The following is a 14,329-nucleotide window of genomic DNA, read 5'->3' as shown; positions in this document are numbered from 1 at the left end:
CTTCGGATTTCTTCTTTGTACTTCTCTCTTTTGGACGTTTAAGCGAAAGAAATGTATGAGAATTTGTCTTCTTTCGATTATTCTCGACTCAATGATATTTTTATAATGTTGCAAAATGTCTTCACAGTTTGAACAGTCCTGTGATAGCGTGATGCGTTACGTATGATTTTTCGTTTCAATTTTATGATAGACATATTCTTAAGACATTAGAAATGCTTTTTGTTCGTTAATACCAGAGTAAGATCTTTTTGCACAATGATCTAACCTTTCTGTTTCAACAAGCGAGAAGTCTTACAATATTTTGAGAAAGAATTTAACGAAAGATTGGAAGAAAAATTCACGCGTATCAACGATTCGCAAAGAAACGTTAAAAGCAAATTAACCAGGTTTCGAGCGGCACTTTTTACCGTTAATGACGGTATACTATTGCAATATCGTTTCATCCAATCCAAAAGACCCGTCAAACTTTCCCACAGTAACGACACGGTTCTTCAACAAGCTTCTCAGTTGGCGAATTAATCGGATGTTCATCGGTATTTCGACTCGGTACCAGAGAAAGCTGGTCAGCTTCCTAATTCCATAGCGATTCTATCTGACTGCAAGAACGACGATGCAAAATGAGTTGACCTGGCTGCCTGGCCAACTGATACGAACCACTTCCGGGCCGCCACGCTTCTCATTCGCGATCTATTAACACGTCCGCCATTCTGATTTCATGGAACAAGCATGAAGTATATCGTTACATCTTCGCGGTGTACCCTAATCGACGGTATAAAAGCTTTGTAGCTACGTTTAGTGCAAAGATCATGAAAATACTTTTAGCAGTCAATTAGCCTAAATTGTCCAATAATCAGCCCATCTTAAAATCGTTCTTTTCATTGCATACTACTTCTTGCATACTAACTTGTTCGTAAACATATGTTTACAGTAAATGCCTCGTAACTTTTATGTACGTCCCCGGATCGCTTTCGAACTTTACAGAATCTCGTTACAGCGATAATGAAATTTCGAAATAAATTTATAGAAGCCTTCTACGGCAAATGTTCAAATACTTTCGTGAATATATCGGACGTACTCTACGTATCAAGATACGATGGCTATCGACAATTAGATACCCTTGACGATTGGTTAATCGCGTCGTTGGAGCGGAACGCGCGAAACTAACGAATTCGACGACGATGTTGGCTCTGGTGTGCGAGGAAAAAGGTATTGCGACGACGAAAAGAAGGAAAAGAGCGATGGACATGGCACGATAGGTGCGCGAGCGAGCATCAACGAAGAATTCTACACGATATAGATTCCCGACTCGGTCACACGATATTTCTCCAGCAGCTTTGTTCCTGTATTACATTACGGTCTGGCGTTACGTATTGCCGGGCGCGCGTTGGAAACACGCTACACTTTATTACTCGCTCGCTTGAAAAATACACGGAAAAGTACGGGCCGCTGGTATTATTTTTCAGAAATTCGTAGCCCGATCGGTCGTATGTCCAATTTAATAGTGGAAGTATCGGAGCGAACAAAATGATGTATTCGTAATTTTTTTTCGAAGAAATTTTTGCAGATTTGCTGTTTTTTTGGAGAGTTATTTTTTATAGGTAGACTGTGGATGTTTCTGGGAATTCGGATTTTTAAACATTTTCTTGAAGGAATGGAATTTAAATGGAGATTTGTTTCATCTTCTAGCATTTCCTTTTAGTATAGAGTACTATATATTGAATATCCTGCACGTTCTTGTACATCGTGTGAATTCCTTTCTTTGATTTTCTTCGGTAATTCTCAGTATGAACGCGTAAAACATATTCTTTTGTCTTATAAATTTATTAGAAATACGTCAAGTTGGAGATATATCATTGCTCAAAAATATATGGAAATCGATCACAGTAACGAGCAGATCTTAAATACCTTATCGAATACACGAATAATAGTTGAATTGAGACACCAAATGTTTCTCAGACTGCAGAGAATTAAATTTTCCACAACTGCACGAACATCTGCAATCTATTTACATTCACTTTATATTTTTCATTTGTCATTTTATATTTTAATCTCGATTATTTCAGTGTCAATAACATCGATATCATGGAAAGTCGATTCGATATATTAGAGAAAGTCAAGTTTATACTTTTCTAATGTCACGTAAATCGTAAAAATGTTTCCAGTATAGAGTGATACAAAATTACAAATAAAATCGTTGATTTGTTTCACCTGCCTCTGTAGCAAATATCGACGATAATTTTTCTGGTCTTGAAACGTTCAGCAAATTCCGCTGCAATTACACGGATAATTTTGCCTGTTCAATGAAAGCGATTGGCTGACTGGTCGCGGAACGATTCAGCTGCGATGCACTCGCGTTGACCGCGCCGTTCTTGTTAATGTTTCATAATTATTATCATGCCATTAGTTCGAACGGAACCGGCGGACGGTCGCGGCCACGCCGCTTGGAAACGGCGACCGTGGCCACCTAATTAATACGTTTCCACCTGTAATTAGACGAAATCGCGATCGAAAGACTTTTCCTTTTTTCTTTTTTTCCTTTCACACAATGATCAGTATATCGTATGATTTTAACACATTTACGACATAATAAAATGTAATTATTCCTCCGCAAAAACTGCATATCTTTTTATCTCACAATTTTCTAATAATATTTGCTGTAACTCTCTCTTTATTACTTAGTATTTCATTTGTATTTTAAAATAATTCTATTAGCACATTTAACTGCGTACGAGCTGATTTCGAGGAGACATATATTTTGAAGAAAATTAAATATATATCGAAAAGTAGAAAATTGTGAAGAAATAATTCACAAAAATTTATGCCAAATACATACGGAGAGCTGAGAATCATAGTGGAGCATGTAACACGGTCCGCTGTTAGTTTTCAGAAAATAGTGTCCTAAGTTTATTATTAGAAAAAATTGATTATATCTTTTCGACTCATGTAAACGTAGATGCAGTTACCAACTTAATTATGAAATTAAAGGGACGATACCTCTAAAAGTTTAAATACGTAATTAAATATAAATTCTTCAAATCCTGACTTGGACCATTATGACGCAAAGTTTTACAATATACAAACAGATATCGTACGATACTTATTTATTAGCTTACATCATCGTAAATAGCGAATACTGAATCTGCGATAAACATGTTGCTTACAATTTTACTCGTCTTTCTAAAAATATTTCTATTAAAACACATAGAAATAAAATCTCAAGGATTGCGTCTCCGATTGTTACAATAAGAGTGCAGCAAGTAAATTCCAAATAATTAAGAGGACGGATTCTATGCATCGGTATCAGCGAATGTGTTAAGCGTTCACCGAGTCAACACATTTTTCTCCGTTTTCTTCACACTTTTCTCTGTTCACGCGCGATTACGCCGGACACGCTTCCAAAGTCGCGTTCTCGCTTTCGATCGCTGCTTACCGCGCACAGTGCGGAAGCGTGTGCAACACGGTTCCACGATTCGGTCCGGTTTAACCCCCTTTTTCTCCTCGAATTTGCCGGATCGGTTCAGAGCGATGTGAATTTCTCCGGGATATAGCAAGACCGACTTTTTATTCGACGGGGGAAAGAAAGTGAGAGAAAACGAAAGTACGAGAAGATTCTGTGGCCGAGTTTTTTCTTTCTTTCGCAAACTAGAAGAGATTTTCGTTTCGAGCGTTCGCTACGCTGATTCGGAAGCTTTCACTGAGGATTTAGGGAAGCGAAGAGGAACAACTTGATAGGAGGTAGTCGAACGGTTCCGCGAAAGGTTCCTACGCGGATCAGAGACTGCAACGACGTGCGGTTTTGCTTTTTCATCAACCATTGTACCGCTACGAATCGAACGGATCGGACGAAGGTCGTTGAATTTCTCGTTTTCGCACTCTCGTTTACTCAACGACGATGCGAATTTGTCGCCAAGCGGACCGTCCGCTCGACTTTCCTCGTTCTATTCCACGGACCGCTTGATCGGACAGAAAATACCGGGAGAAATCGATTTTTACGCTAACAAGTTCGCTCTCACGATCCGGGGAAGAGAGTTGATTGTTTTCTGCTTTTTCGGTGTTTAAGTTATTCCGTGTAAAAACGGGCGGTGTCTTGCCGCTTCTTAGAATATCGTTTCCTATTCACGGTTATTAAAAGACAAGAAGAGAATCTTCTAACTTAGTTCGGGTCAAGCGGTAACCTAGGCAAACCTTAAGTATTCTTCGTATCGCGAGTTTGAAATATTTTTTAATTGACTTAATTCGTTTTTCTGATTGTCAGATTCTCTTGGATATAGTAATTCGTCTATTTAGGAATTTGCTATTTCTCATGTACCAAGTTTTAAGCGAGTGAGATCGATTTTTGCGCTAGCTGAAATTGATCTATTCTTACTAATTATTAATTGATAGTGTAAAGTACCTAGTTATATAACGGACAATTTTATCAATAGACTAACTCTGTATAGTTTTTAACGTTTGTTTACTTAACTAGCTACGTTTAATGAAATAAAATTGTTTAACGATAGAAGGAAATTCTGGTTAGAAAGATCCAAAGAACGCAGCAAGGTTAAAAGCAGTAATTTCGTCGATGAAGACGAACGTAATAAAAATTAATCAAACAACTGTCGCCTGACAACTATGCAAAAATAATTCGAGGCCGAGACGCAAATTCGAATCTTGTTTGCTGCAAAAGTGTTGAGAATAAATCAACCAGAATAAATCTACGAGTAAATCGGAATCATCTGCTCTTTACCCATGATATCACGAAAGATGCAACCCAATTAAAACAAAGATAAGCAAAAATATGCAACCAAGGATTTCTAACAAACGAAAAAAATCACAAGGAGGTAGAAAAATAGAAAAATAAGTCCGGAGGACCGCGCGTGTTGTCAGCTTACAGGTGTAGTATTCCATCATATTCTGATTGTAACGATAGGCGGTGCTGAGGTCCATCGTGGCCCCTCAGTAGCCGACGGCCGTCGGCTGTGGGAATCCAGGTGGTTCCTCTCTTGATGTCGCGTATAATATGTGAAACGCGTCCAAAGGACGGTCGGTCCTATTGACCACCGACGATGATGTTTCTCGCAAGTTTCCAGAGGTGATGGTTCTCGTCTCTTTTTTAACCGTAGCCTCCGAGACTAGTCTATGGCGTGGCGGTACAATGACCGTCATCAGGAGCGTCTTTGTGCCGGACGACGGGTGGCTTCGACGAGCACCCGGTCGACCGTCGCTTCATCTTCACGAATCGAGAGCTGAATCCGTCCTCGTCTGCTAGAACTTTATCTATGGGACACTTACGGCCTCTCAAATTTCTTCTCACAGCACTCGCGACATCACTGAACTCCACTCTCGCACGATGTCCACAATGATACTCTGATCGAATTCTTAAAAGGATTTTTGACTCTCTTCATCGTTGGATTGGTAAAATGAGACGATTTCTCAAATTAGTTTCTGGATGTTGGAATTTTAACCACTTGGATTTTAACGGTTCTTAGCCTTACGATTACTTCGAAATGTACGATGGATCTTAAAATTGAGATTCCAATGGCTTCCGAATATTTTGGACACTGCTTTTAGAAGATTATTGACGAGTTTTGGACGATTATCTGCGCGACATTTAGCTTGCTGTTAGTCACTGTACACTGTTCTTCTCTGATAACACAGTTCACTTCATCGTATCCAAAGGATCACTTGAGATTTCATTTGTATTCACTTATCAACTATACTTCGATCGTACCAATCATCTCTTTCTTTCTCCATATAAAGACACACAGAGTCCATCGTTAGAAACAATTCAAAATAATCCAAGAATCTCGTTCGCACGAATCGTTCTCCGAAAGAACCATCTCTGTCCCGTCCATAGTTGTCAGCAAGGAATCCGAGCGAAGAGCAATCCAACCATGAAGAAGTATTCACGAGCAAAGAACCGATGAAAAACAATCCTGGATACTCGTCGGACACTTTGAAGCGACTGTGCCTGGTAACTCGTCAGTTCGTGTAGTTGGGTCCCGTGGCCGAAATAGGCAAAAAGGTTCTCGGTCACGTCCGACTCTCGTTATCGTTATCAGCCGCGGTGACACGGTGGCTGGACCCCAAAAAGCGGCACGGTCGTGCGGGTAACAACGACGTGAAAGCACGAACAAGGCTTCTGGCGACGGGCACACGTGACTTCGCCAAGCTTTTCGACCCCCGCCTCTATCGTCGAGCTTTCATCCCCACGCGGGCTGCAACCCCGCCTTTTGCATCCCTCGATCAGCATCCAGCCACGAGATTCCGCGCACACCATTGGCTGGATCGTGATCACGTGTAGCCGAGGTGGGGCGGCTCTGTGACGCGGGGTTTCTACGGAAACGGCTTGAGCGTCGCGCGGGATAACGTCGTTATTGGCATCCACCGCGGTGCGACGGAGAGAGCGAGGTCGGCTGCGAGAGCAAGAGGCAGAATCCGGGATGGAAGAGGCAAAGGTTGCGAAATAAACGTTCGCCGGCTGGTCTACCGCCAACAGTCCCACGCGAAATCACGCGGCGCACACCCCCGTGAGCACTGCTTATTCATGAGCTTGTCCCTCTCCGGGAGGTTCTACCTTGCTCTCCTTGGATACGATGTCTCGCCTTATCGATTTTATTTATTTAAGAGTTTCCCTTTGTCGCTCCACTTCTTCCGAAACACTCGCCTCCTCCCCAACCTCACTGCTCGACCACTTCGTCTCGATGCTCTTTTACCCCCCGGTCGACGATCGAAGAATGTTTCGATTACCTTAGTTCGCTCGTTATTGGAAACGATTATTACCAAAGAGTGTCGCTATAGTACAGGATATTACTCTTAGGTTTATTTATAGATTAGAATATCTTTCAATACAGTTTTCACTAACACCGCCAATCTGCGTGATAGTTCCACTTGGTCTCTCGATCATCGTTTCTGGTGGTTATTGTATCGTAATTATATCACTTTTCTTTCTATAGTTTTCTTCCTATACCTATACCCTTATATTTTATATTCTTCGTTCTAAGTTTAACAATGTACTTTTTCTACCTTCTTGGGAAAGCAAAAAACCTTCTAAATTTGTATATCGTTCATTCCGCACTCCTCGTCACATTATCACACAGTCAGAGGGTTAAACGATTCACGATCACGAAAGATGAATCAATTTCGATCAGCGCACGATACAGGGAGCACGAGGCGTATCAGACTCTGACGCGGCTAATTACGAGACTGATTACGTCGCGGGACAAAATATGGTGGACACTGTCTATAGTCCGTGGAGGATGGTAAAAGGTGGATGAGGGAGGAAAGGGCTAGGACTTCGCAAGTTACGCGTGTCACGTGGGGTGTGTGGGGAGGGGAACAGGAGGTGGGGGACGATATACTGGTTTACAAACTGCGGCGCGCTCACCGCTAGGATACTTTTCCTTGGGAACTTTGTGTATATACCGTGCGGTGTGGTATAACATTTACGGTAATCTATAGATGCTTACTCGCCGGAAGAGACTTATCACTTTTATGCAGGCTATAACTCGAAAGTTAGGCAATGCACGATGCATTCCAATTACCCTTCAGCGGGTCCGAATTACTCATCCCTGGCCCCCGGCCGATTTTTATCCGCCGCCGCCGAGTTATTGCGAGTCGCGAGTACGTGGCCAAACTTTCAGCAACGATTTATGGAAAGGGTTTGACCGCGATCCAGATCCAGCGAAAAAATCTCTGTCGTTACGAGTAAGTTGCTCACGAGAGAAGCGTTCTACGTTTTAGTGAAAACACTTAGGCGATTTCGACATCTTTTTCCGCTTAACCCTTTTTGCGAAGTATCGAAGTATCAAATTGAAGATTACGGGAGAGAATACGGAATTTTACTTTTGTCAGCCCTTTATTCTTACTACCTGCTGAACGAGATACTATATTTGAAGTTAAAGATGACGACAGCTTTGTGGGACCAGAGATGCAGTATTTTAGAAACGTAGCGGTGGATTGAAGAAGTTCTATCGCAGAACAGGAGTTCAAATAATATTGCGACGATCGATATTTATGAATTATTTTGGAGGATAATACAAATATATATTTAATTGCAGAACCAAGAGAAAAACCTGCGTTTGACATAAAAATTGTTTCCGTAAAAAGGCGCGTAATTTCATTCGCAATACTCTTACGCTATACTCTTCGTTAGCAACAAAGTTTAATCTCAATCTCAACTATATAGCCTCCCTTTCTAATCCCAAAAGTACTACCAAGCGTATAAATTGCATATACCTAATACATCGCGTCTCTCCCATCCAACACCATGTTAAAACAAAACCAAGAATTCATATTCCAGGAATCTGGCAACTGAAATAAGGAGCCCTTAGGTGGCATTAAAATCCAAAAAAGCCTATCGTCTTCGTAAATGGTGCATGAAACGGACACAATTTACAGCCGGATACAAAAAAGCGTATCGAGATCCGTGGAAAGAAGCTCCGGGATTCGATCGAGGATCGAAGAAGAGGTAGTCTGCGAGGGGGCCCCCCACCTATCTAAAATGTTAGCGCTCTGGGAAGGTCTGGTGTTCGGAGCGACTCGGATCAGCCGGAAGGTGCGGTCAGCCATCGGCGTCGGTGGGACCGCCGCTGGGCCGCGAATCTCACAAGGGTCCGGTTTACATTCGAGTGCGTTCTTTCATGACTCCTTTCTTCGTTTCATTCCTACGTTCCGACTGGGGGCCACCTCGTTCGTTCCTCCTCCGCGTTTCGTCCACCTCGTCGCGTCTGTCTCGCTCGCAGAAACAGAGACGCACAGAGGCCTCCTCCATTGACATTAGATACGTGAGATCGGGAAACGCGCCTCTTGTCGAACGCGAGGTTCGTTGCGTAACCGGCTTGCGTATCCGACACTCGACGTAGCCGCCGGGGATCCCGTAATTTCCTAGCCGGCCGATTCTGCGTTTTCGATTGTCCGACGAGGCTTGGATCGATTGCACGCCGACACCGCATCCTGTTACCGCGGCTGCTTTTTAACCTTCGACGACGCAACATTGCCGCTCCGCGGAGGATTGGATTCATCTTAGTGTCTTTTGGACGTGTGAGCGTGTGTGCCTTCGCTTTCTTAAATACGCAGTTGCGATGTTGGCGTAGATTAGGATCTATCGATGATTCCTCGTGTTCTTTAGATGCGCGGACGAGCTGTTTCCAGCGTGTGAAAGATGCGTTTCCTGGGTCGTAGTTGGGCGTCGGGTATGAGTTTCGATACAGGGGTGGTTTCGATGGAGCGGCAGGCTGGAAGTTGTAAATTATTCTGCTCGAGGATTGGGTTGTCCAGATTTGACGTCAGATTTGTTAATCGAAATGTAAAGAGGAGTTTCTGGTTTCTGGCAAGGAATAGAGAATATGGGCTACTTGGAATGTTTTTAATATTGTAAGATATTATTAAGGTATTCTGATAGGCATTCTGAAGATAATTACATTTCGATCGAAACTGTTTCTAAGTATTTGATTCTCCTAGATTCTCTCTAAATGTTAAAATATACCAAACCTTCTGAGAAAGACTTTTCAAAACAGATGCCTAAAATTGTTTAATAAAATACATACTTCGCGTTAATCTGTCACCATAACGTTCAAATAAACAGGAAATCATTAGCACTACCGAAAATCTTACTCCCCTTACCGCCAATTACAAATAAAATCCCTGCTAAATCCTACCAAAAATCCCTCGAAACCAGAACTAAACCAGTTCTTGGTGTGCTTCCCCATATCACGCAGTCGATTCTTCCCCTGACAACAAACCCACGAAAGAATTCTTGGTTCACCTGGCTCGTGATCCCGGGGAACAAAGAGCAGGCCGCGGCAACGGGGATCCATTCGTCATTATCGCGTCGGCCAACCTAATCTCTGGAGGATCTCTCGAGATTACACTTTGGCATATCATTTGCCTGAACGAACGAGCGGCTCGGTTCGCGTTGACGGGCAATATGTCCTCTACATGAGTGCACCGGCACTCGACGTGAGATACATTCGCAGTCGAATTTAGGGGAAACACGCACTTGGAACCCGTAGCTTTGAGGTTGGATAGCAGTATTCGAAGTGTGCAAGCGATACAGTGGTCGTGCAGCGCTGTCGCAGGGCAGATGCAGATGAGCTCGTTGCTCCGGGTGCATCGATCATTGGGGTAACGTGACTGCGTCGTGCTCTTGGATGGCTAATCTGTAGCTTGGAGGTTCACTGTCCTTCCTAATCCGTCGGATAACCGCTGTATTAATCTGATTTATCATTGGCAAGACGTAGGAGTTACGTAGGATCTGCGATATGCATGATCTTTGTTATCTGTGGGTAGAATATTGCAGTATTTTGCTGATTTATTAGAAGAGTTATAAAAATTGGCACTTTCAGATAACTGCGAAACTTGATACGAAATCTATGATTTCGATGATCTTCGTTTTGTAAATGGAATATCAGATTGAGTAATAGGTTCGTTCACCTTCTATTAGCGTACGCTTTTCGAAAAATGTATAAATTGCTTGAAGAATGTAAGGATACATGTGCAAATTTTTTTAGATAGAAAATATGTATTTTTGGAGAAGTTAGATGAATATGTTACTCCTTAATTAGATAAATTTTATATAAATGTAACAACGTATTTTATATAAATGTAACAATTTGATATAGCGGTTAAGCTTGTTTTTAATATCTGAGTTAAGTATTTTTTTCTATATGTATAGTTATATGTAAGTAACAATTCAATATCGAAGAAACTACGAAAGATTTAGTATGTAGAAGGTTAATCAATAATATGCAAAACCTATGTTGGAAGAAAATTCTTCGTAAGAATTATCAAAAAAGAAACCTGTCCACAATACAGATAACAGTTCTGCTCATATAACAATTAATAATCTCCTAGCGCAGCAATCAGCAATCTCGGTCTCCTCTATGTACAATCACGAACAACCCTGTAAATCTCGGGAAACACCTTAAATCGTTATTAGAATTCTGCCCGTAGCTGGAATTTCATTAGCTGCTTCAATTAGAGTCCCCGAAACGTCGTGGTGGTTTCGCGAGAATTATTTTTCTGTTTGCCGTCGCGCGACCGAGGATAATGGGTCTCCGATGAGAATCTCGTTCGCGGCAAAAACGGTCCGTCCGAACGATCAAAAAAAGAGGAAAAAAGGAAAGAAGCAGAAAAACAGAGGAAAAAGCACCGGACGAATTTATCCCCCTGTTGGCTCGCCGCTCTCGAAACCGCAAAAACCCGGAGTGCTCGTTGCGAGAGCATCCCACGGAATTCGGTGACTATTCCGTAAAAGATTAACCCCTAACCGTATTACCGTACCCGTGACATAGTAAGAAGAAAAGGGAAAGAAAGATATAGCGGTGGCGGTGGGCGATAACTTACGAGATTTGATGTAAATAGCACACTTACTTATTCGCCAGTGTCGCGCGGCACAAGTTAAAAATACGAAGGGCAAGGCGAGGGATGCCGAGAGATGGAGAGCGAAAAAGTAGATGGCGAAGAAAAGGAAGGATAGATACGGCAGGAGGGAGAGAAAGAGGGAGACAGGGAGGAAGTGACTTTTTTGCGTAATGAAAGCAATCAATTCAAGTCCCTGGCTGCAGCGTTCTCTCCTCTGGTAAGGGAGAATCGTGATCCAGCTTCGTTCCTTCTCTATCGTTTCCTCTTTCTCCTTTTATCCTCGATTCTGCGTCTAAGGGCGGAAAAAAAGCTTGGTAGGGGTAGCAACTGAGTCTCGCCTTGCTCGTGCCACCCTCTTTCTCGCCGCCCTAACAGTGGCCGAACCACTTTTGTAGTCATCATAAAATGCCCTGCTTTCAAGTTCCGACGATTGCTACTTTTTTGTTCCCTTCTCTTTCTCTTTTTTCCTTTCTCCGTCTGTTTCACCCTGAACCTCCCATTCGAGGGTAGTGCGGCGGTAGGAAATAACGAAGTGGTGAGTTCAGGAGGAGACGAGGGTTTAGGAGGGTGGTGGAACAGGTTAATCCTAAGTATTTTCTTCGGGGGGTTGCAAGTACCAGAGGTAGGAGAAAGTCCCGGGGGTTGCCGGGGGTGGTGGGTGCCTCTTTAAAACAGTACTAAAGTATCGTTAATCTTGAAAAGAGAGGCTCTTACTTTCGCCCGGACAAACTAGTTAGACACATCCGCCTGATACAAAAATAAATTGCGATCCGCGACGATAAGTCTTGTCCGCTTGCTACAGGCCGTACACTGCGATCTCTTCCTGTAGTTATTACGCGATCGTTTTTCTTAAGAAACGAAGTTTTGCGTTAAAGAGCGAGGACATTATACTATAAAAGTTTCACGAGTAATTATAGGATAGTTTCCTTCGTTGACAAGATTTTTATCTCGAAATTCTTTAATTTCCAATTTTTTAATTTGAAGTTTAAATTAACGAGGTTTTTCTAGACTGATAGAGACTTCTGACGTTAGTGTAAACAGTTCGAACAGCACATCGTAAAATATATCATTACCATGTGTTTCGATAAAGCATTTAAATTTACAGTTTACATTTTACAATTTACAGAAGTACATCTTCGTTGCATAAAAATACATATGGCAATTTCTAATTACTAATTCGTCGTTAATTTCTACGTTTTCAAATAATGTTACTACAAGGTGTTCGAATATTATCGTAGCGTACGCGTTAAAAGGATAGCGTAATTTCAAATTTTGAGGAAAGATGAAATCGCTTAAATTTCTGCGAGAAATGGCGAAAAAGTTATCTGGTAAATGTTACGACAATGGAATCTCTCGATGGTAAAAACGTAGTCTCGAGCTTCCCGTGGGAAATGCTAAATATCAAACACACGACTCTCCCCCGTCCCCAGGAGAGCTAAAGGCCACAACATCATAATATGATTACGCGTTGTCCGTCATCCCCTTGTTTAGAAGCGATTATTACGCGGTGCGTACGGATTTACGACTGGACTGACGACAAACAATTATTCGAATCTCCTTTGGCCTTGTCTCTGTGACGGGAAGCGTTGCTTCACGGGCGTAATTTAATTAAACGAGTAATTAACCACGACAAACGTACATTAAGTTATAACATACGAGTTCATATTTTACTGGATTTACTGGATAAACATTTTGTATATGAAGATATTAAGAAGTTAATTTTAAAAGAATATTTTATTAATAAATGAATAAAGTAGCCTTATATCGATGACCGGACTAAATATATCGAAGGAAGAAATTATGGTTACTCGATAATCGAAAGAAGCATAACGATCCTGTGTTGGTCTTTCCGACTAAGAAGAATTTGCATAATAAATTTCTCCGATTTTTCCGACGACTGAGGCGATTATTTATATATTATGTTATTTATTTAATATTACGTAAATAAATAAGAGAAAAATAAACTTACTATAAAATAAAATTGGCCATCCAATTTTCTGTCGTTTCTCTTTTTGTGGAACTTCACAAAAATTATTCCATATTTTGATCACATCTACCACTTCAGGCATCGTCGGTTTTCATTCAATGAGTTTGTCAATTTCTGATAAAAAATCATTTGTATGCAAGTAGTTCATTTTCTTCTCTCCTTTCTTTTATTTTTTTAAACGGTATAATATATGATTGTCCGTGTCTGCTTCGAACGTCGCCTAATTTGCGAATCCCACCAACTGATTATTCAATGGATCGTATCCCACTGCTTAATAAGAATGTTTATTATTTACGCGTATGCCTTTCGATCGACCGAAATTCTTACGACGTACACACGGAAATTACAATGATTTGAATTTGATGTTGATAGTAGCTGTTGATCAATACGGACGTAGAGGCAGTTACAATACTTCTAGAATTAAAGTTGTACGTATATTTGTAATTCGTGTGACTTTTACTTTTATCGGATTGTATTAGGTCGTCCGAAAAGTTTCTTTCGTTTTAGAAGGAAATAATGGATGCACAATATTTTCCGTTTTATATTATTTTATCGAATTACGTATGATCCATTTTGTCTTATCAAAATAAAGATCGCAACGTTCGACAGATTAAGTTTCACGTTTGTATAAAAACGCGTTGTTGTAAAAGACGTGTCTGTAAAAGAAAGACACTTTTCGGACAACCTAATATTCTTAGTGAAAATTCTCAATTTCAGTAAAAATAAGACAAAGGCTCGTTAAAAGAAAGATATTAATACTTCGTTGGCCATAGTTTTATAACCACATTCCGAGACGTATTTCTTTTTAATACATCGATCGATAATTGTGATAAGTTGCAAAAATATACTTATGCAATACTATAATATACCATACTAATAATACTGTAATATTGGATAACCAAAAACAATCCTTCCTTCACTGGTACTGCTACAACAACATTCTCGTATTATCCGTGTCGAAGAATTTCTCGATAACCTATGCTCGAGTCCAATTTTTGC

The 14,329-nt window shown here is 41.1% G+C and overlaps 1 protein-coding gene across 6 annotated transcripts in view; it reads right to left on the bottom strand.

Annotated features, from left to right (window-relative positions):
- LOC117212170 (paired box protein Pax-8-like) overlaps positions 1 to 13,451 on the bottom strand; it is a 54,588-nt gene extending 41,137 nt beyond the window's left edge. For 5 of the 6 annotated variants that reach the window (XM_033456689.1, XM_033456690.1, XM_033456692.1 and 2 more), the window contains exon 1: positions 13,313 to 13,451. In XM_033456689.1, coding sequence (XP_033312580.1) covers positions 13,313 to 13,412 — 100 coding nt within the window. In that variant the 5' untranslated portion in view covers positions 13,413 to 13,451. Of the gene's footprint in view, positions 1 to 4,871; positions 6,492 to 13,312 lie in introns of those variants that run through there. The other variant, XM_033456691.1, reaches the window with a different exon arrangement.
- Between the last annotated feature and the right edge of the window lie 878 nt (positions 13,452 to 14,329).

The sequence above is a fragment of the Bombus bifarius genome, unplaced genomic scaffold (genome assembly GCF_011952205.1).
Source record: "Bombus bifarius isolate JDL3187 unplaced genomic scaffold, Bbif_JDL3187 scf7180000008285, whole genome shotgun sequence".
NCBI lineage: Eukaryota > Metazoa > Arthropoda > Insecta > Hymenoptera > Apidae > Bombus > Bombus bifarius.
This window is presented reverse-complemented; position numbering and strand designations above follow the sequence as displayed.